Here is a 26,630-nt window from a genome sequence, read left to right as displayed (position 1 = left end):
TGTTGAGGAAAATTATATTCGTCTCAATCCAGAAATGTTTGTTGAAATACAGAACTGGCATTATTTGAGAACAGATTTCTGGAACTAGGTTCTTTACAAAAGATCGTAGTTCAGAATTTTGGTTAGAAATCAATTTTCACTCGGAAAATGAGTTATCTTTAAGAGATTTCCGCTAAAAATAGTTAATTGAGGTTACTTGTTATACCTCATTGTTGTTGACATAAAACTCAGAAGGTTAGAGTGGCTGGGACACGTAGCCAGAATGGAGAACAATCGCACACCCAAAGCTCTACTAGATGCATTGCCAGTAGGAAGAAGGAAAGTCGGACGACCTAAATTGAGATGGCTGGATGATGTTCAGGCTGACCTAACAAAAGTTGGAATTAGAAGATGGAGAACACGAGCATTAGACAGGAGTGATTGGTCGGATGTTCTGAGGGAGGCGAAGGCTAAACTACGAGGGCCGTAATGCCAATGATGATGATGATGATGATGATGATGATGATGATGATGATGATGATGTTATACCTTTTCTAGAACAAACCTGCCGGACTTTTGGGTTCAAAAGCAAAAAAAGTACCCATCATTGACTTATCTGAAAAAAAGTTTTCTTCTTTAGAGTTTTTAAGGACAAGCATAGAAATTGAACATGATCTGAGATTAAAACTTCCAAAAATAGTTCCTTGCATTAAAGCCTAGTGTCATCAAAACATAGCCACGATTCTCATAAATAACGTACAGTATTTGTACTTGTAATTCGTAAACCTAGTAAATATAATTATGAAAGTACGGTACTTTAATCCATGGTAAATCTCTTCATTCCTTCTGGCAGGTGTTCACTTATCATTTCTATTTTATATAATGATAAAGTAAAAATAATCACGGACTTAATACCTCCATATCCAGAAACACAGGCGAAGATGATCCATGCCATACAAATAGACCATACAGGACGTGTTAAGGCACAGTAGAAAGCTGCCTGGAGAACATCATATTTGTGGTCCTTTTGCAGAAAAGGATAAAGGCTGTTATATACTGCAGCTAATGCAACGATTGTCAGCAGCCATCCTAAAGTGACAGTGACCTAAAAATAAAAAAGACATAGAAATAGAAAAAAGTATAATTAACAACATGAAATGTTTCAGAAACACGTTTCAGCCGCATGCCAATACATCAAACTTCAGTTCTGAAAGAGTGAACATAGAAATCTGAAGGACCAAAGAAACGTTGGAAATACCAGTTCTAGCCTATAGACAAAACAGGACAGCAGAACTATGCCTTTGATGATGATGATGATGATGATGATGATGATGATGATAGTTTTTACCTCAAATAAATCCGTACTGAAAATAGTAGGCTAATCGCTGTACTTACGGGCATTTGGAAAAGATAGCAAAGAAAATGCACTTAGAAGTCAACTAGGGAAAGACTATAATCTTTTCGCTGTAAGAAAAATCCTAATATAAACAATAGCACGTGACTGAAGTGAGGCTTCATTGGCCGCTGTTTGGCGCCATAGATTCTCAGTACGTGTTCCCGCCTACTGTTGTACATTCTGTTTCATGTTAAACATTTCCCGTTACTCGTCAAGTAGGCCTAACCTCACTACTATGCATTCGTTTGCTTAGGAAACATTTACTTTATAAATACTGTAATTAAAACTCACTTAAATTATTACATACATTTATGACTATTTGTTTTCCTCCGCTTTTGAGAGGGTTTCTACTCTTATGTTTAATAACCAATACATCCAGGATGCAGAAGCCATACTTCAGTACCACGTGCTTACGTGAACAACTACGAGCTCAAGTGAGACGCCAGCTTGTTACAAGAACAGACTACCTCGGTATTACTGTTTGTATTCATCCGCGTTCATAGTACATAACAAAATATAAATGTACCTTTTCTTTTACATATCGTTTTACATATGAGTGAAGTTATATGTTTCATTGTATTTAACAATTAGAATTCAATTTTTTATTTTCAAATAATATAAGATGATAGTTTCCAAATACGGACTATATTTTCCTGCTTCGTGTGAGTGTTTCGACTGTGAGCCAATCACGGGTATGACAGCCACGTGCTTATGTTTATATTAGGATTTTTCTTACAGCAAAAACAGTATAAATATATGCGAGTTGGTAAGAAAGATTCACTTATTACCGTCCATTTATAGAAATTGGACTATAAGTGTTTCAAGCAGTGCACAGTTTTGTTTATCTGGGCTCTGAAATCAATTGCAAGAATAATAACATTGCTGAAGTATAGAGATGCATCATGACAAAGAATGGTAGTTTTGCTGGTTTTAAATCATTTTTAGATCATAAACTAGGGTAATTCGTCTGAAACTAAACACATTTTTGTTTTACAAAAGAAAGCTATAAGAATAATGGCTGGTGTGCATAAAAGGACATCATGTAAAAATATTTTCCAAAATTTAGAAATCTTGACCTTACCTTGTGATTACATTCTTTATCTAATGATGCTGTATATTAAAAACCAAAGACATATTTAGTACTAATCAAGACATTCATCATTTTAATACAAGACAAATCAGATCTTCATCTACCCTCTGTTAGTCTAAGCTGTTATAAGAAAGGAGTTCGCTATTCATGTATTACAGTCTTCAATTCACTGCCTAATTATCTTAAAGATTTGAAGAACCATGAGAAAAGATTTAGAAAAGAATTAACCAAATTTCTACATACTCATATCTTATACACAAGTGATGAATTGTTTATGCTTGTGAATTGAATTATTCTACTTAATTTGAAATGTACAATTTTATGTAATTCAACTAAAATATGTTTTTATATTGGCTTAATCTGTTTACTATGCATTGTATATTTTTTTAGCATAACTGATGAATTGTATATGTTGTAAATTGAATAGTATAAGGTATAGCTCAACTGAAGAATAATTTTATTGTTTAAGCTTATAAATTGAATTAATCTACTTGATATGAATTTTACAATTTTGTATAGCTTAATGAAAATATATATTTATAAATTGAATTAATTTGTCTACTATGTATTGTATATGTTTGTATAGTTTGGCTGATGAATTGTACATGCTTTTAAAATGAATAGTAGTCTGTATAGCTCTACTGATGAATTGTATATGCTGTAAATTGAATATGTATATGCTGTAAATTGTATAGCAGTCTGTATAGCTCAACTAATGAATTGTTTATGATTGTAAATTGAATTAATCTATTTGATACTAATTGTACAAATCTGTATAGTTTAACGAAAGTATGCTTGTAAATTGAATTAATCTGTTTACTTTGTATTGTATATGGTTGTATAGTATAGCCGATGAATTGTATATGCTTTAAATTGAATAATAATCTGTATACTTCTATTGATGAATTGTTTAAGTTTGTAATTTGAAGTAATTTGCATGATATGCATTATTAATTTCTGTATATCTCAACTGATTGAATTGTTTATGCCTTAAATTGCATTAACTTGTTATATATTATATTTTATAACTCACCTGATGAATAATCGTTTGTGTTGTAAATTTATTAATCTGATTGGCTATGTACTGTATATTTTTAGTAGAGCCATCGATGTAGGTCAGTCGGCAGACTCGCTGGCCTGCTGATCCGGAGCTGCGCTCGGGCTTGGTTCGGATCTCCCGTTTGGTCCCATTGGTTCTTTCCGAGGTTTTCTCCAGCCGTAGGACTGATGCCGAATAGTCTATGGCGAGTCCTCGGCCTCATTTCACTTCACCCCCTTTGATCTAATTACCTGGTTGGGTTTTTTCCGAAGTTTTCCCCAACTATAAGGCAAATTCCAGGTAATCTTTTGGCGAATCCTCGGGCCTCACCTCATCTCACTACATCTCACCAAAATATTGTAAAAAATTGTAGAAAATTGCAAAATTCCAAAATTGTAAAAATTGTAATTGTAATCTTGTAAAATTTTGACTTGTTCCACATCTTAAAGCTTCATTGCTAATGTAAGATCTATGGAATATAATAAATGAAATTGAAAAAAAATGTCCCTGTACAAACCTTATCCGCACGTCGTCTACGATTGTCGAGAAATGCTGATGAGTGTGAGAGTAGAATGGAGAGATTTTGATGGGATGGTGTTGATGTATATATTAAGGAAATGGAAGAACCTCGTAAAAAATCCCCAACTGCAACCTTGTCCGCCAGTAGTGTCGCTATTAGAGTCCTGCAAAACCGGTTGAAAGCCCAACAAACTTGCATAGCGCTACTGAACGCCTGGCTTTATAGGCAGTATGCGAAGCTTGCGTACTGCCTGAGTATTCGGTTTAACGTGTATTCGAGTTGATCCGATCTCTCTGTGGGTGGACGGCTCTGGCATATAAAATGAAGATCACAGTGCACCATCCAGATATTATAGCTGCGGATCATCAAGAGGAACAAACAGCATGCAGCGTGAAACTACAGACGTTGTAAAGCATAAATTGCAGAAAAAAAACTTTCGGTATCCACAAATTACCAAGGTTGTCATTTTTGCTTACACTAGAAAACTGAATTATAATATTACAATAATGACACACTTAAAAAACAGTAAACTCGATCAATAGTAAAACTAAAACAAAAATAACTTTATATCTTCTGAAACCTACTACAACCAATGCTTTTAGTATGTTTGCTATGACTAGAGAATTAAACGTAATATAGGTTTTTTCCATTCATTTAAGTGAACCTTATCGCCCCGTACAATCTGCAGGGTTATTTCACTTCTACCCTGTATAGAATAGCTACTGTTTTGGAGGAATGCATTTAGAGTTAATAATTATTTAATTTTATGTTTTGTGATTAATTGTAATTCTATTTTGGATTTATTTACTTATTATATCTCACATTATACATTATGCTCATTTCATTTTCTACATACTAAATTGATGGAAAGATCACCAAACAACTCTAGCCTCTCTAGCAACACTTGTGAAACGAATATTGGCCATTCCATGAATAAGTGTTTCCACCGAGCGTAACTTTAGACTAGTAAAAGAGATTTATTAATACATAAACACAAGAAGTCAACTCTGATCATGTAGTCTATGATAATAGGCCCTAATAATAATTGTGAACATAAAATATTTGATATTAGCACGTGTGTAATAAAATAGTTTTTTGAATGACACTTGTTTTCTCTGAAGTAGATCTTTTCTATACAGAATGATTTGTTTCTAAACCTTGCTATTCTTTTGTTATTCGTAGTTTAGATATGTGTAAATTATACTTATTTTGTACAGAACAACCATTGGGAGCCAAAGTAATCGTATTGTTGAAAATAACATTACTGCTTATCTTTTTAAATTGATTTCTTAATAAATAATATTGCAACTGATTAGAACAATTAAAAAGCATGCAACTATTGTTTTAGATGTAAGCCTATACATTTTTTTAGTTTAAAGTACAAATGTCATAATGGACTTATGTACTTATTTTCTATTTTGTTTTATAATGGATTGTAATCATATTTTTAATATGTTTACATTATGATATTTCACATTATACATTACGTCTATTTCCTTCGATGTCACTGTGTCCATTGTTCATTTATTTGTTACTAGTAAAATTACTGCAAGTTCAAAAGACAAAAATAAATGCATTAAAGTGTCAAATTATTTGTATTCCTATTTGAAGCAAACATATTTTTGTAATTAAACAAAATAAATATCCTTCATTATTATTACTCTGTTTGTATAGCCTACTGAGAAAATTGTAAAGAGTTATTGTATGATGAAATGTACCTGGTGTTATTTTGAGATCGTATTTTCTTCCTCCTTACCATTTCTTTCTGTGTGAGATTTGTGTTCTAAATAATTCGCGATCTTACATGAACTTATGTAATATCGATCATTGGGTTATACAAATCGAACAACATTCAGTCAATATGTGACGAGAAAGAGTTACGACGTAATCAAATGATGAAGTTATGACGTATACTGTTTAACACTAGTATAGAAAAACGCCAGCTATGTAGCGTTTATTGGTAAGAAAAATATACATGGCTTGTGCACGTCTTGTTCTGTGAAAAACTATAACATTGTTTAACATATCTATAAGCAACTTTCATTAGTAAAACTCTAAAAGTTTAAAATATAAACGATACTTATAAAGTTACTGCAAGTTCAGAATAATAAGGAAAATATATGTGTTATAGTGTCGAATGAACTGTAAGAATACTTGCAAACACTTTTTTTTCAATAAGACAACGTAAATTTCCTTGTTACTCCGGTTGTGTACTCGAAAAACGTTATTTTCATGTAAATGCGCCTGATGTTCTGTCTACTCTGCAATACATCAGGCGTAATCGCTCGACAACCGAGTTATTCGACCCGATGTTCATCGTAGTCGGTTGAGCTCCGGCCGGTCGAATCTAAACCGGTTGTGTGCGCAGTTTTGCAGGTCTCTAGTCGCCATGGAATATGGAATGACACAGGAATGAGGAGGAAGTGCACCGCAGTCTTGAAGGCGACAATGACAGTGACAAAGGCAATGATGACAACAACGACGATGATAAGATGATGATAAGATGATGATGATGGTGATGATGATGATGATGATGATGATTACGATTATGGATGGCAACTAATAGCCTGACTCAACAGATTCTGCCTTACCTTTGAAAGTCTGTCAGTATTCGTAGCAACTCTCTTTCTCCAGTCTGATGTACGGTGAAGTAAATAGCCACACAAAAGGCCTACAAACCAGGAGGGGCATCTTGTGTGAGTATGGAAGTAACTGTAGCCAAGTGGACCACCTTCTCTAGAATAAGAAAAAAGAGAATGTTGCTTATGAATGACCGCTCCATGGAACAGGGGAGAGAGACTCTTGCTCACTAGTGCCAGCTCTCCAGTGCAAAACAGCTGTGCAGAGGCGGGTTAGACATTACAGATATAATAGAATGGATATAATAGAAACCCTGGTTGGTGAGTTGGTATAGCGCTGGCCTTCTATGCCCAAGGTTGCGGGTTCGATCCCGGGCCAGGTCGATGGCATTTAAGTGTGCTTAAATGCGACAGGCTCATGTCAGTTGCTTTACTGGCATGCAAAAGAACTCCTGCGGGACAAAATTCCGGCACATCCGGCGACGCTGATATAACCTCTGCAGTTACGAGCGTCGTTAAATAAAACATAACATTAACATTATAATAGGAACCATATTCACTCTCTCAAGAACTGAGAGGGTCATTGCTCATATGAATTTTGTATCTTTTCAATCACTCTTTCGTAGCTAGATCCAAGATATACCAACATAATTGGGTAATTATTATATAGCCGAGGTTATGTTTTCTTTCACTTATTTAGACATATTCAATTCAACCGATAGTTAGAAATGTTAATGTGTATGTTAATTCCAATTTGGAAATCAAAATCAATATCAATATACAAAATATTACTGTCAATAATAGCAGTAATCAAGTAGGCCTAAGTATAACGTTACTGGTATGAAATAATATCCATCACTAATATATTATTAGCTAGTCGATAAAATTGTATTATATCCATTGTTGACGTCGTAACTTCATCGATGAAACGAATGTCATGATCTATGTAGCTAATGGTTCAATATTACATTACCAACATAAGCATCTACCAGTGACTTTAAAATTAGCATCAATTAGTGAATATTTTCTTCATGTTTACATACGGAAGTAATTATTATTATGGTTATGTTACCATTCCTTTGCCTCGTGTCTTTCAAATTTTGTTAAAAGATGAGTTATAAATGTCAGCCCTGTTGTAAATGGAGAATCATCTGGTGGAAGCTCCAGATATTACACCCAGTTTCGTAACATGAGCACTCAGAATTCGTTCTCAAGAAATGGGCCAATTGTCCCTACTGATTCTTCTTATACTGTGACCTGACAATCAGCGATAAAAAAAATTAATCCCGCAGAGCAAGACAAAAGCTGATTGTTGAGTTGAAAAGGAATCTTATCGTGAGCCAAGATCTTTCTACACGCCTGGCACATAAATATTAATATTCTGTTTCATATTGTTGTTGCACGGCCGACTTGATGTTACCTTCGCGAAGCGAGCATCAAGTCGGCCGTGGTTGTTGTAATGTAATTTGAATCCAAACACATTTAAATAGATTTAAATAAACTGAGTTAGTTATCTTTTACGCTTACATGTACTGTAAATAGTTGTTCTAAATGGAGATTGCTATCAAATTGTGGTCTGTTGCATAAAATAAAACATTTTTTTTAATCCAAGTATGAATTTTACAGAAGTATTCTGTCCTTTTTTAATGTAGTTGGAGTTTATCGACTTCTGCTTTAACTAATGAAGAGGCGAATATCGAGTTTTGCAAAATATCGTAGTTTTTAATGCCTTATAACAACAGCATTTGTCGACTTTTGCTAAATCTGATTTTACAGGAATACGCGTAACATAAATGTTGATATAAAATCGCCAAAAGCTCAATTTTGACAGTTTTGGGGTTTTAGCGACTTTTGAAAAACAGCTTCTCAATTTCTACCTGCAGGAAGAATAGAACAGCTCGCAGCGGTAACTGCAATATATCCTCCTGCTATCCGACGTACATTATCTGAGACTATGTATATACGATAACTTTCGAACACTTATGCAGTTGAATGGCCAAATAAAATTAATTATTATTAAGAAATATTTTATAAATCACTTACTTGATTTTTAAGAAATTTGCGTCATCTTGGCGGGTATAGGACTCAACAAAAGCTGCAATAATTCCGGCTATACCAGTAGTAATGGTGAGCCCGAGACCAAACTTTGGCCATTTGTGTAGTGATAACAGAAAAATAGGTGATATCCAGAACAGCTGCGTATCTACTGCGAGAAACCATGATGATGATATACACTGTAAAGACAAATTTAAATAACTAAACCATTTACCTAGGGATCGGTGAAATTGAAATCTCATAGTATAAATTTGAATCACGGCTGAACAATTTAACATGACAATCTATACCAGAAAACCGATAAGGAGCAAATTAGCAGTGTATATTATAATGAAAGCGTAGGACAGATTATGAGTTCCAAATATCGTGGGCATAAATCACAGGTAATGGCTTAATAGAGACGACAAGACCACAATGAATAAAAATATCAACTATATCAGGATCCCTATAAAGCCCGGTTTCCATGGTGCTGTTTCTGTGATGGATTCCAAGCTGGGAGCGCTGATGGCTGCTCTGCGTGCTCGCTTGCAGGAAATAATGCCCGCTGGTGGCTGCTTTGGAGGCTAGCTTGTTCGATTTCGAGATTATGTTGCTTGCTATTTTTCGTGTTGGCTTCCAGGCTGGAACCAAAGATGATGATATAGTATCACCGCTGAAGCCATGTCGCCATGTTCATTGTTTTCCAACCAAGTCTGTTTTTTTTTTTTCGGTATTCCTTAGAAATAGCAATTAAATATCGGGCTTCAGCTGTTTTACACTTCTGGTTTAATCATCTTATTACGACATTTACTATTGTAAATGTAGGACTTTAGTTGTTTTCCACTCACGGTTTAGTTTCTTTTTGATCATGAGTGTTAGCAACAGATGAAACAGCAGATGATTTCCCAATTTGAACAGTGAAAAGAGCCAGCTGCGTGTGAACAGTAACAAACACGGAAGCCATCACCGTACCCATCAGAGCACTAAGCTTGCTGGCCAGCAGGGAAACGAGCAACGAAACAAGCACCGTGGGAACTGGGCTTAAGATACGATTTGTATAAATAAATATACAGTAGGGTAAACATTGGTAATTTCGTGATAATTTCATGAAAACTAATTTAAAATGCAAATGTGTAAATATATCCTTATTCCGATTTTTTCATCTAAAAGACGATAACTTGCTGTACAAATCTGGAGACATAAAAGATTGGATACGTTCTTGAATATGTGCCAAAAACCACTTTTACAACTTAAGCTGAAAGGTTGGTTATTTCGTGATAACCTTGGTAATTTCGTGATATTGCATTGATAATTTCGTGAGAGGTAGAAGAATTGTGGAAAAATTCATTAAAGTCTAATGAAATTCTCATTTATTGTTACAAGACTTCAAACATAGTAATTCCGTCTAATATTCATAGCAAGAAAACATAGAAATACATATCAACACATAATAAGAATGAAATCAAAGTAAAAATTGAAATTGAAAAGGGATCTTTGTCCTGAAAGGGTGAACACTTTTATTACAGACTTTACTATAGCCTATATTGCTAGGGTAACTCCAAAAGTAATGCATAACGTTTGTTTAAAAACTATATTTTTATCCTACAGCTTTGCTATTTTCACAGAATGTAGATGCATCCTTAAGGAACAAAATGTCCAGCACGGTAAAAGTCTGGACCAACACGTCTGAGCCACACTTTAGCAGCGTGCACAAGAGAGTCATCTTCTAACCTCGTTCCGCGAAGGGATCTTTCAGTTTACCAAAGAGATGGTAATCGCACGGTTCCAGTTCAGGACTGTAAGGCGGATGTTTCAGTGTTGTCTATCCGAATTTTCTGATCTGGTCTGTGGTCTTGTGACAGACAGGCTGTGCGTTGTCGTGCAATAGCAGAACATCCTGCTTCTCCCGATGTCGAACTTGAAGTTTCTCGAGAGTTGCAACATACCCGTCAGAATTAATGGTGGTTCAGTGTGGCATGATGTCCACAAGCAAGAGTCCTTCTGAATCGAAAAACACAGTAGCCATAATTGTCCTGCCGAAGGTGTACTTTTGAATTTCTATTTCTTTGGTGAATTTGCATGATGCCACTCCATTGTCTGCCTCTGTCTCCGGTCCAAAATGATGGAGCCATGTTCCATCTTCTGTCACAATTCTTGCAAGTAAGTCATCTAGCACTTATCATTGACACTTAGCATGATAACAATTCAAACAGAAGCTACACTGAACCCATTGCGTCTCCGTTTTCTTTTTTATTATCACATCTTGTCTTCAGATTTCTAAAATTCCTATTGTAATACAATTTTTAAAATAGTATAAATTGTAACACTTAATGCTCAACAAAATTTCGCCTCAAACAGCTAAGATTTCTATCAGTAAAGCTAAGCCTATATGGCGACTACAGATGTATCTAAAATTCCAAAAACATTTCCTAAAATTTCATGAAGATACAATAAATCTTTGTACCAAATATCATATGCTTACCTTTAGTAATAAGCCTGTAATGTAATTACAAACATCCACAAAATTTGTACGCCTGAGAAGTCGACGCTAACTTGCTCTCTCCAAACATAAAAGCTCACTGAAGCAACTAAAATGGTCACACAAAGCTTAGCTGTATGTTTCTGAAAACTGGACAACATATGCAATCCCTTGGCGGAAATTTGGATCTCGTAACACCATTGGTTAGTTCACAAAAGAGCAAAGAAAGAGTATCACGAATAACCACTGCCACGAAATTACCTATGTTTACCCTATAAGGATAGAAAGTAAAAACAGCGAATAGGGATTATAAAGAATGGACACAGCGAATTTTCCTGTGTTTTGTTTCTCTGTGTGCCGGCGTTTAGTTCCACTTTCAAGCGTTAGAGTTTAGTGTAATCGAGCATACGCTAAGATAATAATTGAGTATAGAGTTCAGACACAGGATTCAAACATCCCTACCTTATTGCATAATTCAGTAACGCTTTACTTCTAATAAATTCAAGTTAACAGCTTTTCCTTATTTCTCAGTGGCAAACTAGTTGTAATAATATATTTTTTTTTATTTCAGATATAATAAATTATATTATAAAATAATATAATACATTATAAAATTAAGTATCGAATTCGTTTAATATTTGTATATAATAATTATAATATAGCTATATGGTTTTACTTCTCATTAGAGTTTTGTTTTTCCATTTTCAGCGCCATCAAATAATTACATATTTTAATTGTTGTTGGTGGCAACGTCCCAACTCCCATTATAAAGGAACTCTATAGTCTAGACATTACGGTTAATGACGGATTTATTATTTTATGCATTCAATTTATTTTATTTTAGTACATAATGTACCTACATGTAATAATTATATGTGTTATATTTCCGCTGTGTCGACTGCTAGCTGGTGTGATGTCAGCGCCAACTCTAGGGAGAAAGCAGAATCTCACGCTATAGCTGGCTTGAAGGCCATTGAAATCAGTTCAGCTACATCAAAGGTACCGACGCGAAGTGTCCATACTTAATTACCTGTACGCTGGTAAAAACGTGTGTTAAGACCACTCTTACACTACAGAAACAAGAATCTTTTATCTATCAAGATGTGATCTATTTGGTTGTGTGTCATTGAGTCTGGAGAAGTCCAAGTATATTTATGTATATCCTTATGGAGGAATGTTGTACTTTTGACAATTAAATTTTTTGATGTGGTAAAGATGACTAACCGAACTCCATTTTCATTACTAGTTACGTGTAGGCTCTCTTTTCCAATAGTTGGTTTAAAAATATCCTCTCGTCCTACTTTAGCGTTGATATCCCCCAATAAAATCTTCATGTGATATCTAGATAACTGATCACAAGTGTGTTCCAATTCCTCATAGAAGTTATCCTTTATATTGTCGTCTTTCTCTTCTGTAGGGGCGTGAGCATTTATAACTACGATATCGTATCTACCCTTAAGTACTAAATACGATAACCTGTCACTGATAAATTCGACCTTTTTACTGCTGATTTTTTTCTTTTATGAACAAAGAATCCTCTTCCTAATTGGTGATTATTGTTTCCTTCCCCATAATACAACAAGTAATCTCCTATTTGTGATATGCCATTCCCATCTAACCTAACCTCTTGTACTTACTTACTTACTGGCTTTTAAGGAACCCGGAGGTTCATTGCCGCCCTCACATAAGCCCGCCATTGGTCCCTATTCTGAGCAAGATTAATCCATTCTCTATCATCATATCCCAGCTCCCTCAAATCCATTTTAATATTATCTTCCCATCTACGTCTCGGCCTCCCTAAAGGTCTTTTTCCCTCCGGCCTCCCAACTAACACTATATGCATTTCTGGATTCGTCAATACGTGCTACATGCCCTGCCCATCTCAAACGTCTGGATTTAATGTTCCTAATTATGTCAGGTGAAGAATACAATGCGTGCAGCTCTATGTTGTGTAACTTTCTCCATTCTCCTGTATTTTCATCCCTCTGAAAATAAGGTGCTTAGAAAAATATTTGGGGCTAAAACACCCTTAACCTATGTTCCGCTCTCAAAGTGAGAGTCCAAGTTTCACAACCATAAAGAACAACCGGTAATATAACTGTTTTATAAATTCTAACTTTCAGATTTTTTTGACAGCAGGCTAGATGATAAAAGCTTTTCAACCGAATAATAACACGCATTTTCCATATTTATTCTGTTTTTAATTTCCTCCCGAGTATCATTTATATTTGTTACTGTTGCTCCAAGATATTTGAACTTCTCCACCTCTTCAAAAGATAAATTTCCACTTTTTATATTTCCATTTCGTACAATATTCTCGTCACGAGACATAATCATATACTTTGTCTTTTCGGGATTTACTTCCAAACCTATCTCTTTACTTGCTTCAAGTAAAATTCCCGTGTTTTCCCTAATCGTCTGTGGATTTTCTCCTAACATATTCACGTCATTCGCATAGACAAGCAGCTGATGTAACCCGTTCAATTCCAAACCCTCTCTGTTATCCTGAACTTTCCTAATGGCATACTCTAGAGCAAAGTTAAAAAGTATAGGTGATAGTGCATCTCCTTGCTTTAGCCCACAGTGAATTGGAAACGCATCTGACAGAAACTGATGTATACAAACTCTGCTGTAGGTTTCACTGAGACACATTTTAATTAATCGAACTAGTTTCTTGGGAATACCAAATTCAATAAGAATATCATATAAAACTTCTCTCTTAATCGAGTCATATACCTTTTTGAAATCTATAAATAATTGATGCACTGTACCCTTATACTCCCATTTTTTCTCCATTATCTGTCGAATACAAAATATCTGGTCAATAGTTGATCTATTACGCCTAAAACCACACTGATGATCCCCAGTAATTTCATCTACATATGGAGTTAATCTTCTCAAAAGAATATTGGACAAAATTTTGTACGACGTCAACAAAAGTGATACTGCTCGAAAGTTACTACAGTTAGTCTTGCCCCCCTTCTTAAAGATAGGTACGATTATGGACTCCTTCCATTGTTCGGGTACAATTTCCTTTTCCCAAATAGCAAGTACAAACTTGTAAATTTCGTTAGATAATGTACTTCCACCCCCTTGTATTAATTCTGCTGGAATTTGATCGATACCTGGAGACTTATAATTTTTCAGATTTTCTATTGCAATTTCGACTTCAGAAAGCGTGGGTTCGGGTATAAATGGCTCAGCAGTTTGTATTTCAATTTCGTACCGATCATTTCTATTTGGCCTATGTATATTTAGTAGTGTCCAAAATAGTTTTTCCATCTGTTCAGGATTGAATGAGCGTCTGCAAGCAATTCACCATTCTCATCCTTGATCACGTTTACCCATGCCTGATATCCATTCTTGAATTCCTTTATGCCCTTATATAAATCTCTAATGTTTTTATTTTTACTATTTGTTTCTACCTCATTCAGTTTTTCCTTCAAGTAATCTCTCTTTTTATTCCTAAGCGTACGATTTGCTTCCCGTCTTTTATTGAAATAATTATCTCTATTCGCCTCAACTGGATCCTGTAAGAATTTCAATTTTGCCTGTTTCCTTCTTTCTACTACCATGCAACAATCTTCATCAAACCACGGTTTCTTTTTCTTAGTTTCATAATAACCTATGCTCTGTTCAGCTGCAATTTTGATATTTTCTCGGATATTTTCCCACATGCTATTAACATCTAACTCTTCCTCATCTTCGTCAGAACTTCCTAATACGGCAAATTTGAAATTTCGACCTGATGTTGTTGCTTAGTTTCCTCGTCTTTTAATTTCGGAATATTGAATCTTCTAATATTAACTTGTTGCTCTAGTCGCTTGGCTACTGATAGTCTTTCTCTTAGCTCTCCAATTACCAAATACCAATTACCAAATAATGGTCAGAATTACAGTCTGCCCCCCTGAAGGGCAAGATGTGATCTATTTGGTTATGTGTCAATCCATCTGGAGAAGTCCAAGTATATTTATGTATATCCTTATGGGGGAATGTTGTAATTTTGACAATTAAATTTTTCGATGTGGCAAAGTTGACTAACCTAACTCCATTATCATTACTAGTTATGTGTAGGCTCTCTTTTCCAATAGTCGGTTTAAAAATATCCTCCCGTCCTACTTTAGCATTGAAATCCTCCAATAAAATTTTCATGTGATATCTAGGTAACTGATCAAAAATCTGTTCCAATTCCACATAGAAGCTATCCTTTATATGGTCGTCTTTCTCTTCTGTAGGGGCATGAGCATTTATAACTACGATATCGCACCATCTACCCTTAAGTACTAAATACGATAACCTATCGCTGATAAATTCGACTTTTTTTACTGCTGATTTTATTCTTTTGTGAATAAAGAATCCTGTTCCTAATTGGTGATTATCGTTTCCTTCCCCATAATACAATAAATAATCTCCTATTAGTGTTATGCCATTCCCATCTAACCTAACCTCCTGTACCCCCACAAAGTCTATTCTATATCCAGCTAGTTCTTTTGCTACTAATGTTACCCCTCCTGTTCTATATAGACTTGTAACATTCCAAGTCCCAAATCTCAAAACCTTTGCTGTGGTCGTGCCAGAGAATCAGTCCCATTCCGAGGCTTATTTGAAGGATTCGTAACAAGCTGTTTTTTACGGTGATGTGTTGTTAGCCCTTCGCCCAGCCCCCAAGCTGGAGGACCACCCCTCATCGGCTGTCCGCGACTGCTTATTCAATATATTCACAGCTACCCTCCTTATCTGGAGGCCGTGTCCTCGATCCGCAACCTGAGGACGCGCCATGCCGTGGCGATAGGGACCCACAATAATCCCACGAAGTCTATTCTATATCTAACTAGTTCTTTTGCTACTAATGTTACCCCTCCTGTTCTATAAAGACTAGTTACGTTCCACGTACCAAATCTCATAATCTTATTACAAGAACAGCTTAGGCCTAATAATTTTATCGATATTGTGATAATAAATAAAAACATTTTACTTTAGAGCTCCCTTCGTATGTAGGCTAAACGTGAACAAAATTCGTTAAAGATTTGAAGAAAATTAATGCTATAAAGGCACACATACGGACGAACAGAATTCCGGAAGCCACTTTTTTTTTTTCTTAGTCAAATATTGAATACGTGTATTTCCGTGAAAATTTAGAAAGCTACTTTTTAGCAAAGAAGGTAATCAGCATTTTGTAATTGCCTACGCTTGTATCGTGAGCAAAACATATAAGAAATGACACTGATAATGAAGGCTGGTTCACAATAAGCAGGGAATGGAAATGACAACGAGAACGAGAACGGAAATATTATTAAAATAAATGTATTTAATTGTGTATTTAATTGTGAATGCTCACATTTAAATACATTTATTTTAACAATATTTCCGTTCTCGTTGTCGTTTCCGTTCTCGGTTTATTGTGAACTAGCCTTAAGTCTACTTACTTCTTTATCAAAATGCACATAGTTCTGAACATTGAGTATTGTAAGCCACCAGTTTTCCACACAACTTTCCTTGTTCTTTTTCTCGTTCAGGAAGTTCCATATAGGTCCACTTCCTAATTTATCAAGAAATGATACGTGCAATAGAATAGCCGATCCTAATAATGGAGTGATTCTGCAACAGTAAAAAATAAAATTTAATTAAGAAAGTAATTAGCAAAATTGCGTAAACTTCTTTCGTTGTTTTTAGCTATTTTTCTAACAAATTTTCTCCTCTTGACATGACATTTTACTAATTTACGCCACTCCATTCTTGTATAAGAATGGAATCTTATACATAGAACCATTGTTTTAACTAAATCTGATTAAAGACTAATAGGGCACATAGTTTAACCAAAAAAGACGCTTAAAGAGTTGCGAATATAGACAAACATCTCATTATACTAATCTGATTATTAGATATTCGTGCGTAATGGAAGACATATTGAGCAACTGCTATGATATTTAGGTAAGATCCTCTTCATTTCCGTAAATAAATAATTTACTAGCTAAGCAAAAGATTACTTTTCACACTGCAGTTCTTTCAGACTGCAAGAACGTTATCCGCGAGAGTTGGCGATCTTCTTGCCAGACTAATAGTGAGAGAAGACAGAAGCGCAGGTTCCTTAAGTTTGACTCTATATGTAATAGACTTGGAAGTTGAGGCACATTTACTCTGAAGTTATGTACACACAGAATACAAAGTAATATGGTGTTTGCAAAGCAGCTGGCAAGGTATTTCTTTTCCTCATACATACAGTACATCATGTCAGTTAGATGAAGCTTTTATAATACTGGCCTAGCGAGAAAAAAATAATACTAAACGTTCGCCTGAAGGACAAACGTAAGGTAAATATTATGTTAAATACATTGTATGATCGTCGTCTCTCGTGTGTAGAAACGGAATATTTTTCTTACGCCTATAAACAGTTGTACAGGGCAACACTATTTACAAAAGTACTTTGTAACTATTTTTATTATAATAATAATATTGTTATTAATATTTTATTATTATTATAATTAGACTTCGTTGAATTGCCACACGCAGCATGCAATCAGGTTGCCGATGTACGGTAGTACAGAGGTGGTGGGCGACGTCCCGGTCTCGTAGTATAAGCGGTTCATGTTAAGAGTTGTGACCGGTCCAAATAGACAGAGCAGCTGCAGCTAATGTATACCTATGTAAGCACTTGTTTTTGCATTACTGTGATTGGAATAGTCAAAGCTTAACATTTGTTCAGTGCAGACAAGAATTCAATCAAACATGCTACAATGAGAGTGTTGCTGTTCTAAACAATTGCCCCTGGAATATCCTTACCCCCGCAGCCAGTCTTGACCCGTTGGGAAACGTGGTTGGATGCTGTTAATTCTTATGCAGAACATTACGGCAAAATAATGGAGGTAATTGATGCATTGGATAGCATAGACAGTTCCGCTGTTGCAGCTGTAAAATCATTGCCTTCTGAACAGCTATTGGAATATATTCTGTTCATTGATTCTGATTTTAAAATCGTTTCCAAAAGCATCACCCTGTTAGAATCGTCTAAACTACAACTCTCAGAAGCCCTTAATATAGTGGATAAAGTATCACAAACCGTTATCCAAAATAACAATTCACTAATTTCATAAAAAGTGAAATGTAAGTTGAGAAACATTATTGCTAAAAATTCTGCCTATTCACAACTTCTATTATAAATGATGTACTATCAGGTCACAAGACGTCTGAAGTTGGTGTACTAAAAAGTAGTGACTTCCCGCTCTTCAAGTATGCACCTATTACATCGTGTGATGTCGAATGTACATTTTCCCAATATAAAAACTGTTTAAATGACCATCGGAGGAGGTTCACTTTGCAGTCGCTCAAAATGTACGTAACTCTTTAATGCAATGCACATATTCAAGGATGATGCGAGTATATTACATTAAATTTTAAGAGTTAATATAGCTCACTACAATGTAATGTGTATTTACATGTTTAGACATTTCCTACTTCAATGATCATTCATTATATTTCTTGAATGCAGGATACAGGTTTCATTGTAACCGCAGTATACTGCTCAGTGCTTACATCAGAGACATACTCCATCCGTTGCACGTCTCCTTCCCATACAATCTATACCGCGTACGATTCTCGTGGCAATTCCACGAAGTCTAATTATAATATAGAATACACCATTTTTAATTGTACATAAATTACAATATAAGGAAAAGAAGTTACACAAATAGAGTAATAAAATTATAAAATAACTTACAGGTCACAGCAATAGACTTGTCAGAGAACAATATGTTCTATTTAATGTAAATCTAACCCCTGTATGAGTGAAACTTGTGTTCGCAGAGACAACTGAGCACAGAATAAATTAATAAATCATTTACTAAGAAACGAAGATAATATCATACGTAAAATGAAAATAAATAAAGTATTATATGTAACAAGAATATAATATTAGTAATAAGTCAGAATTACAGTTTTTTAGGTTAATTTCATAACAAAGTAGAGTAAACTGAGAATCCAGTGAATTAAAATGAAATATCTGTGCCATAAATTCACAAATTCGTCAAATATATAATATGTTAAATACATATAATATAGGCCTATTAATACTATTTTAAATTACGAATTCTATATATCTCTTGTTTCTAATTCAGATTTATGCGTTATAATTTTTAATATAGATACCGGGACTTCCAAATCGTGTCATTATAACATTCAGCTCGGTCTGAAGTTGCGCTCGGGCGCGGGTTCGATCCCCGCTTGGACTGATTACCTAGTTGGGTTTTTTCCGAGGTTTTCTCCAAATGTAATGTGAATGCCAGGTAATCTATGGCGAATCCTCGGCCTCATCTCGCCAAATACCATCTCGCTATCACCAATCTGAACGCCGCTAAATAACCTCGTAGTTGATACAGCGTCGTTAAATAACCAACTAAAAAAACATTCAGCCCGTAATTAAGGTTCTATTTTTTTGCATTATTTTTGTGAAATTTGGTTTGAAGTTAGATTAGTTGTAATTGTGATAATTAATGATAACGGTAGTAATAATAATAACTGTTGTTTTACTATTTTATTATTAGTAGGTATTATTTTCGTTTTGAAGATTCAAACTGTGCATAGTTATAGCACGAATGGCCGTACGGGCTCGTGCGAAGGATCTTGTGTACATGAGTTTGTATAATTTATTATGCATCAATAAATCTATCTATCTATCTATCTATCTATCTATCTATCTATCTATCTATCTATCTATCTATCTATCTATCTATCTATATCTATCTATCTATCTATCTATCTATCTATCTATCTATCTATCTATCTATCTATCTATCTATCTATCTATCTATCTATCTATCTATCTATCTATCTATCTATCTATCTATCTATCTATCTATCTATCTATCTATCTATCTATCTATCTATCTATCTATCTATCTATCTATCTATCTATCTATCTATCTATCTATCTATCTATCTATCTATCTATCTATCTATCTATCTATCTATCTATCTATCTATCTATCTATCTATCTATCTATCTATCTATCTATCTATCTATCTATCTATCTATCTATCTATCTATCTATCTATCTATCTATCTATCTATCTATCTATCTATCTATCTATCTATCTATCTATCTATCTATCTATCTATCTATCTATCTATCTATCTATCTATCTATCTATCTATCTATCTATCTATCTATCTATCTATCTATCTATCTATCTATCTATCTATCTATCTATCTATCTATCTATCTATCTACCTACCTACCTACCTGTCTATCTGTCTATCTGTCTATCTATCTATCTATCTATCTATCTATCTATCTATCTGTCTATCTATCTATCTATCTATCTATCTATCTATCTTTTTTGCTTGCAATGGTGACGAATTTTGTCTTTTCAAATAAAATATTTATTTCTACATATAAAGTTTCTTTCTCTTTTTGTGGAAGGGATTTAATAATGCATATTTAAACATTTGTTCCAATTTAATTTTGTTTTCGACTTAGCAATGACTTCATGTCGTCCCAACTGTCTCAACTTCAGTGCTAGTAGCCTACTCATGAAACCTCCAACCAGACCTAGACAGACAGAGAAATAGAGAGATCTTATAGCTGGAAAAAGTGTAACAATAGTAATAGTATGCACAGTGTCGGTAAAAGGTTTAAGGACATCCATCCAAAATAGGTAATGAGCTACAAGCCTTAAACATTGTGCTAACATACTCATGTTACTGTATGACGTGAAAGTACAATAGAAGTGATACATTTTAGTAAAAACCAGGAGTCTGTAGCTCTAGCCATTCGAACTTTATGATATTGTTTATAATTTAATGCATCCTCAAAAAACGTCATTAAAGTATAGCTTTAAAATGGCTTAAACTAGATTTCTGAATTTTTTTTATACAAGCAGGTTTACCAGGTAGCAGTCAGATCGTTATTGCTAAAGTTCATAAAAAATGTGTGTTAAAATTTTGGGAGGAGTTGAACATTTGCTAAATTTAGTGAAAATGGGATAAAATATATAAAAAAGAAACGTTGTTTTTAATTACCCTCCAGTGCTGCCTAGATCGTCATAATATCTCTCCTTGTGTCAGGCAGTGCACTAGGAGGCTTTGGTCACACGGCTGCTAATATTGTTACATTATATTCCCCTTTTCACTAAATTTAGCAAATATTCAACCCCTCACCAAAATTTCAACACACTATTTTATCAGTTTTAGCAATAACGGTCTCATTCAAGGGCGCCCGCAGGATCCAATCTCGGTGGTAGCAAGATAGTTAGAAAATTAGACGAAACGGTTGAAAGAGAGAAAATTGAACATGAAAAATAGCCAGTTCTGAAATCTAAATTACCCTGCACACGCATTGATAGTTTTGCCGAATTGTGTTGTTGTTGTTGCTTTCTAATGCCAGGCGTTTGACAATAAAGTCATTTGACCTCTTGCACTCCAATATTTTTCGAAGATATTATCATGGTCAGCCACTGAAGCACAGATTTTGAGGTGTTCCGAATCCATTTCTTGGTTTGAGTTGCACAATGGGCAGTTAGGGGACTGATATATTCCAATTCTATGCAGGTGTTTGGCCAAACAATCATGGCCTATTGCCAATCTAAATGCAGCTACAGACGATGTTTTGTTGAATTGTTTACCGAGGGTTTGAGAAAACATGTATCGGATACGTAGAGAAAAAGTTAAAAAAGGAATAAAAAATAAAAATCTCAGTGGTACCAATTGCTACCATTGACTACCCCGTCTGGCTGCCCTCATTGCTACCTACTTGTATAAAGAAAATTCAGAAACCTTGCCCGAGAAAGTTTCGAGTCTAGCTCGAGCCGTTTTCAAGTTATAATTTGTTTGTTATATATAAATAACGTTTTTTAAGGGTGCCTTAATTAGAAACAGTATCATGAAGTTTGAATGAATAGAGCTAGAAACCCCTGGTGTTTACTAAAAAGTAGCATTCCTACCGTACTTTCAGGTCAAACAGTAAAATGTGTATGTTAGCACAAAAATTAAGGCCTGTAGCAATGTAAGTAATGCTAATAATTTCAAGGAGTTATTCTGTGAGGTATTTCAAACAAAAAACGTTTAATATAATTTTTCCCGTTTTGCTTATTTGGATCATATGCGAAGACAAAGAGGAAGGCAGGAAATATGAAAGATTGGAGAAAGCTGAGTTTGCAGTGAAAAACCTGCCCTTGGGCATTACACTATGAAAAAATTATTAATGTTATCCCTCATTAAGTAATATTATCCTTTATTACCTCAGGAATCGATGTATATAAAAGACAGGAATATTGAACTTTGTTCCGGCATCCAAAGCTGTCAGGGTGATATAGCATAACAGCATTCCACTTATCACGAAGAACGTGTCAACAGCAAATGTTAAATTACCAAAATATAGATGTTTCCATTGTCTTGCCTGAAAACAAATATTTATTTCCTTTGTTTAACATGTACACATAAAAATACTATTTATCCATGACTGGTATCTAAACTGGTCTTTATTTCACGTCCTTGACAACCTAAACAATGTGTGAATTAAATCTTTTCAAATCACTCTCTCCATGACAACCAACACATTAGCAACAATAAAATCTATACATTCATTCATAATATAACATCTTCACAAACAACACATTAAAAAGAAAAGGCGTAGCCTACAATTTAAAATTAAATTTAGATACTAGTAATGATATTTAAATACCAGATAATGGATAATAGTTATTTATGGTACTTGTGACGTAAGTGCATCTTTATTGCACGAGTGGAAAGATTTAAGCACGAGGCGTCAGCCGAGTGCTTAAATTACACGAGTGCAATAAAGATCATGCTCACAAGTACCATACGTAATTTTATCCATGACCATAACGAAAAATTATGTTTTGTAAAAGAAAATATGTTGAAAATAAGTCCTCATGTAATCACATACCATGGCATGGATTTTAGAATCAATACGTGTACTAGGTAGATCATGATGTAGGAGGCCATGATTAGTAAAGAATGGTATCTAAGGCGTCGGATAAATAACAAATTATAATTAATTATATAATTTTAATATATATTTTTTCACTTTAAATGTGTATTTTCGTCTTTTTGAAGTTTCAGGGATTATTTAGAAGTGTTCACGGGACTAATGTGATTAAAATAATTTCACATTTTACTTCTGTAAACTTAAGAGGAATATTAAAACTCAATTAATCATCGTGTCTATTTAGCTCGGTTGGCTAACGCGTGTTGTTTTAAAATCCTATAAACCCAACTTCGTAGGTTCAAGTATCCTCGCATCCCGAAAGGTAAATTATTACAAAATTTTAAAAAGATGCATATTAGATATGGATGTAATGTACAAATTACGACGTAGCAGATAGAGAAAAGAGAAGGAGATTGAGTGTATGTATATTTAAGAAATGGTAATAAAGAAGTAGAGGTAGTGACATCTAGTAACTAATATATTAACTTCTTGAGTAATAGTTCAATGGAAAAGTATACGTGTGTACCCGGGTACTAGGAAAATACTAATGAACTGTGAGGTAAAGTCTTTATCTCACTAGTGGAATAAAGTAATGTTGAATAAAAGCCTACTTTACAAACGCAAAAGTATTTAGTAAAGGCATGTTTTTCGTTATGGTCATGGATAAAATATTTTATAGCACATCAAAGTAAACAGATTTTATGCGCTCCACATTGGTCTAAAATGCAAATTTAGCGGGACAAACTAATAACTTTTCAGCTACCAAACAATTTTTCTTGAAATTTTACACAGTAGTTACAGGTAGCTTATATGTGTTGTATACAAGTTCTGATTACGTTGGTTTAAGGGGAACTACCCCTTATAGGGGGGCGCAATTAAATAAAATTACTAACTTTTCTCCTATCTAACAGATTTTTATTAAATTTTACACAGTGGTTACAGGTGGCATATATGTTTTATATATTTTATATACAAGCTCTGATTATGTTGTTATAAGGGGAACTACCCCTTATAGGGAGCTCAATTAGACAAACTTGGTAACTTTTCTCCTAACAGATTTTCATGAAACTTTATACAGTAGTTACAGATATAATCGCCGCGCCAGCCAGAGTAACGACCGGCAGATCAAAGAAAAGGTTAACAACATTAACAAACCTGTCGATTGCATACTGTTCTAAAGCGATGTTGTCGCGTCTTTTTCAAACTGCAGGGCGTACAAACGAGAAACACGACTACTTCATAACTAATAATAATAATAATAATAATAATAATAATAATAATAATAATAATAATAATAATAATAATTTCATGCAATCTAACTACATTAATTAAATAAATATGTAAATTACAATTATTAATTACCTGACATCCTATCTCTAGTTTATTCCTACCTCTCTCGAAGGCAACAGAGCGTGGTGCAGCTATTGTGAAGACAAAATAAATAAGGAAACAATTAGTAGTCCACACCTGTGGAGTAACGATTAGCGCGTCTGGCCGCGAAACCAGGGTTCGATTCCCGGTCGGGGCAAGTTACCTGGTTGAGGTTTTTCCGGGGTTTTCCCTCGACCCAATATGAGCAAATGCTTGGTAACTATCTGTGCTGGACCCCGGACTGATTTCACCGGCATTATCAACTTTATCTCATTCAGACGCTAAATAACCTAATGTTGATAAAGCGTTGTAAAATAACCTACTAAAACCAATTAGTAGGATTAGAAAGGAAGATAAAGAATGAGGAATGCTAAGATAAGAAATGCATATCAAATGCAATACCATATAAAATACGGTAGCTACTTTAGTTTACGTTACTTTCGATTCATGTTCTCTCCTTTACGAACACCGATGTTGTGGTATGTTTTCTGAATAGATTTCTATGTGTGTAAGCATATGATAAATAAAACTAAACAATAAACTATAACTTATAAACTTATACGAACATAAAGGGACATCATTTTATTTTTACTTCAATTTTTATTGTACCTGAGTTTTGGAATGTACTTCACTCCCACCCCTTCTACTAGTAAACTTCCAACCGTTCACGACACAGAGCCGAGGGCGCGTAAGCAATACTGAGTTACTGAGTATAGTACGTTTCAGAAATATGTTCGCGTTTTCCAGTGACGAAAGAGCTTTCAATATTGAATCATATTTTCGTACGGGTACTGTCGTCCGTTTCCCTATGTCGCATCCCGGTTTCCCCCACCTGCTTCTGTTCGCCCCTGGGCTATCTTAGCTCTTTTCTGAAAACAATAATTTCTTTTAGGAATTGGACGTCTACGTAATATTATTCAAGTGTTTAAAATAACTTAAATAAAAGGGCCTCCTTAAGTAATTAACTGTCACGTGATCCCCCCCCCTTTCTACAACCCTGCGACAAAACCACTTGAACGGACAGTAGATAGCATTTCTGAGTGATTTTATCTTTTCGGATCGGGCAGAAGTGAAGATTGAATTTACAGTACGTAAGGTATTCTTTTATAGAGTAGGTACAGAATTATTTCAACATGAGTTACTCGTACGAAGGACGAAACTGGTAATTGGAATTAGGTACAATAGTCTATAGTGCGATAATATGCACAAAAGAACTGAAGCCTGTATCGAAATGAACGGCCACCATTTTATAAAATGTGTTTATATTATAATTATTTTTCAATTTAACTTCATTCTCTATATAGTACGCTAATGTGCTGTAACAGTACAATATACACTGCATAATTAATACTTCCGAATGGATAGCTCAATTCGTGTGTAAAACACTAAGTGTTAATACAGTACTGTATTTTGATTAAACAAAAACCTAATGAAAATTATCAAACTCAAAATTGCGATATTTCCTAGTTTACATAAATGGATGAACCACTTTTCTTCCCTCCTATACCTAGTAAAGTGATGTGTATTTTACGCCAGTATCATCGAACTCCGTCGTGGAAAGGGTAGCAAACAGTGTTTCCTGTTTCAATCGTTAATAGAAAGGTATAGCCAGGTTAATATTAAAAATGTTAGTAAAAATAAAATGATGTCCCTGTATAATATATAAAGGGTATTAATAATAACGAAACAAGAGAACAGTTCACCATGTGCTTCATTTTGCATCTGATACGGACTTTACAGCATGGCCTGTGTTGTGAAGCGAATCGCAGCGCCACCAAGCAAAACGGTTCCCGCCTTGGTCGCGTAGTACTTATTTATATGTTTACTTGTTTTGTTGTTTAACCGTTTATTTGTTGATTTACTTGTTTATTTATTTATTTGTTTATTTACTTGTTTACTTACTTTGTTGTTTCCTTTATTTATTTACTTCTTTTGGTGTTTCCTTTATTTATTTATTTGTTTACTTGTTTGTTTGTTTATTCGCTTGATCGCTCGCTGGTTTGTTCATTTCTTATACCGAGTGGCACACGAAAAAGTAGCCCGCCTCTCGTTTGAATGAATGTGATATTTGACTGCTGCAAATGCCATTATCGTATTGTATTGTGTAAACAGATGCAACAATGGTCAGTTTAATGCAATAATCGATAGTTGGCAGTCTCCTGTCTTACATCACTCGAATCTAAATTATGGTTTATTTAACG

At 34.5% G+C, this 26,630-nt stretch overlaps 2 protein-coding genes across 5 annotated transcripts in view; one reads left to right on the top strand and one right to left on the bottom strand.

Moving 5' to 3' along the window:
- The window catches only part of Bap111 (Brahma associated protein 111kD), a 643,372-nt gene that overhangs the window by 493,159 nt on the left and 123,583 nt on the right, over nucleotides 1-26,630 (top strand). The window lies entirely within an intron of this gene.
- LOC138706340 (nose resistant to fluoxetine protein 6-like) overlaps nucleotides 1-26,630 on the bottom strand; it is a 56,023-nt gene that overhangs the window by 6,701 nt on the left and 22,692 nt on the right. For both annotated transcript variants that reach the window (XR_011333970.1, XM_069835497.1), the window contains exons 7-11: nucleotides 22,349-22,506; nucleotides 16,543-16,714; nucleotides 8,647-8,837; nucleotides 6,616-6,760; nucleotides 895-1,084 (exon numbers count right to left, since the gene is read on the bottom strand). Coding sequence is in view for 1 of the 2 variants with exons in the window: in XM_069835497.1 (XP_069691598.1) it covers nucleotides 895-1,084; nucleotides 6,616-6,760; nucleotides 8,647-8,837; nucleotides 16,543-16,714; nucleotides 22,349-22,506 (856 nt within the window). In the remaining variant the exon portion in view is untranslated. The remainder of the gene's footprint in view (nucleotides 1-894; nucleotides 1,085-6,615; nucleotides 6,761-8,646; nucleotides 8,838-16,542; nucleotides 16,715-22,348; nucleotides 22,507-26,630) is intronic.

The sequence above is a fragment of the Periplaneta americana genome, chromosome 9, assembly GCF_040183065.1.
Source record: "Periplaneta americana isolate PAMFEO1 chromosome 9, P.americana_PAMFEO1_priV1, whole genome shotgun sequence".
Classification (NCBI taxonomy): Eukaryota; Metazoa; Arthropoda; class Insecta; order Blattodea; family Blattidae; genus Periplaneta; species Periplaneta americana.
The sequence above is the reverse complement of the archived record's forward strand: the minus strand, read 5'-3'. Positions and strand labels throughout refer to the sequence as shown.